This window comes from Pteropus vampyrus, unplaced genomic scaffold, assembly GCF_000151845.1.
Source record: "Pteropus vampyrus isolate Shadow unplaced genomic scaffold, Pvam_2.0 Scaffold1000003581, whole genome shotgun sequence".
Taxonomy (NCBI): domain Eukaryota; kingdom Metazoa; phylum Chordata; class Mammalia; order Chiroptera; family Pteropodidae; genus Pteropus; species Pteropus vampyrus.
In genome coordinates, this window is record NW_011917983.1 from 588 (window position 1) to 2,070 (window position 1,483).

At 42.2% G+C, this 1,483-nt stretch overlaps 1 protein-coding gene across 1 annotated transcript; it reads left to right on the plus strand.

The window, feature by feature from the left end:
- Positions 1 to 221: 221 nt before the first annotated feature.
- On the plus strand, positions 222 to 1,196 carry LOC105311377 (olfactory receptor 1038). The gene has a single exon (XM_011387358.1). The coding sequence runs from the start codon at positions 222 to 224 to the stop codon at positions 1,179 to 1,181; it is 960 nt and encodes a 319-aa protein (XP_011385660.1). The 3' UTR covers positions 1,182 to 1,196.
- Positions 1,197 to 1,483: the final 287 nt, after the last annotated feature.

The window sequence follows — 1,483 nt, forward strand, 5'->3', positions numbered from 1 at the left end:
ATGCAGAATAACTGTTAAGAAGACTATTTTGAGAATAAAAGACTCCTCCCCTTGGGACAAGAATGGCATGTCATTAGAGAGCTAAGGTGTGTACCTTGTGTCCATGAGATGATATGATTCAAGGCAAGAAGATACCAGCAATCGCCTTTCCACAACACTGGCAGGAGCCATGGAAAGTGTCATTTTTGTCCTTCGACTTGTTACAAAATCCTCCAGAATAAATGGCTGAAGTTAATACCACTTATGTCACTGAATTCATCCTCAAGGGAATCACAGACCGGCCAGAGCTTCAGGCTGCATGCTTCGTGGTATTTTTAGTCATCTATCTGGTCACAGTGCTGGGTAACCTCGGATTGATAACCTTGATCAGGATTGACGCCCGACTCCACACACCTATGTATTATTTCCTCAGTCACTTGGCCTTTGTGGACTTTTGTTACTCCTCCGCTATCACACCAAAGATGATGGTGAATTTTGTTGTGGAATACAACACTATCTCTTTCAATGCTTGTGCAATGCAACTGGGCTGTTTCCTAACCTTCATGATCACGGAGTGTTTTCTTTTAGCTTCCATGGCCTATGATCGCTATGTAGCCATCTGCAATCCCCTGCATTACTCAACACTGATGTCAAAGAGAGTCTGCATTCAATTGGTGGCAGTTCCATATATATACAGCTTTCTGGTTGCTCTATTCCATACCATTATCACCTTCCGACTAACTTACTGTGGCCCCAATGTCATTAACCATTTCTACTGTGATGACCTCCCCCTCCTGGCTCTGTCTTGCTCGGACACACACATGAAGGAGATTCTGATCTTTGCCTTTGCTGGCTTTGATATGATCTGTTCCTCTTCCATTGTCCTCACCTCCTACATCTTTATTATTGCCGCCATCCTAAGGATCCGCTCCACCCAGGGGCGGCGCAAGGCCATTTCTACCTGTGGCTCCCACATGGTGGCTGTTACCATTTTCTATGGTACCCTGATCTTTATGTACCTGCAACCCAAATCAAACCACTCCCTGGACACAGACAAAATGGCGTCTGTATTTTACACAGTGGTGATCCCCATGTTGAACCCCCTTATCTATAGTCTAAGGAACAAAGAGGTGAAAGGTGCCACAAAGAAAGCCTTGGATAAAGGTTGTGAAACCTTAAAGATATTAAAATTAAGAGAATAATAATATTAAATGCTTTATTAATACAAAAAGGGAAAGAAATCAAGCTTCCTTTTGCTGATATTTCTTGTAATTTTTTCCTAGTCAGCTGAAAATATGATTGTTACCTCGATAGACCTTGACATTTTTTGCAAGGACCTGGGCCAATCCTGGAAAACCAGGATGATTCAAAGAGTCTTGTTCAAGCCCTTAAGGGCTTTAAAGACCATTGTAATTATGCTTAAACCCAAACTCAAACACACTCATAAATATACACACATGTATCCCAAGCAAAGGCAGCATTATGGTTGTGTTAGAAGAACTGA

Excerpts from the sequence above, each read along its gene's own strand:
- LOC105311377 (XM_011387358.1), top strand. The coding sequence starts at position 222 with ATGGCTGAAGTTAATACCACTTATGTCACTGAATTCATCCTCAAGGGA.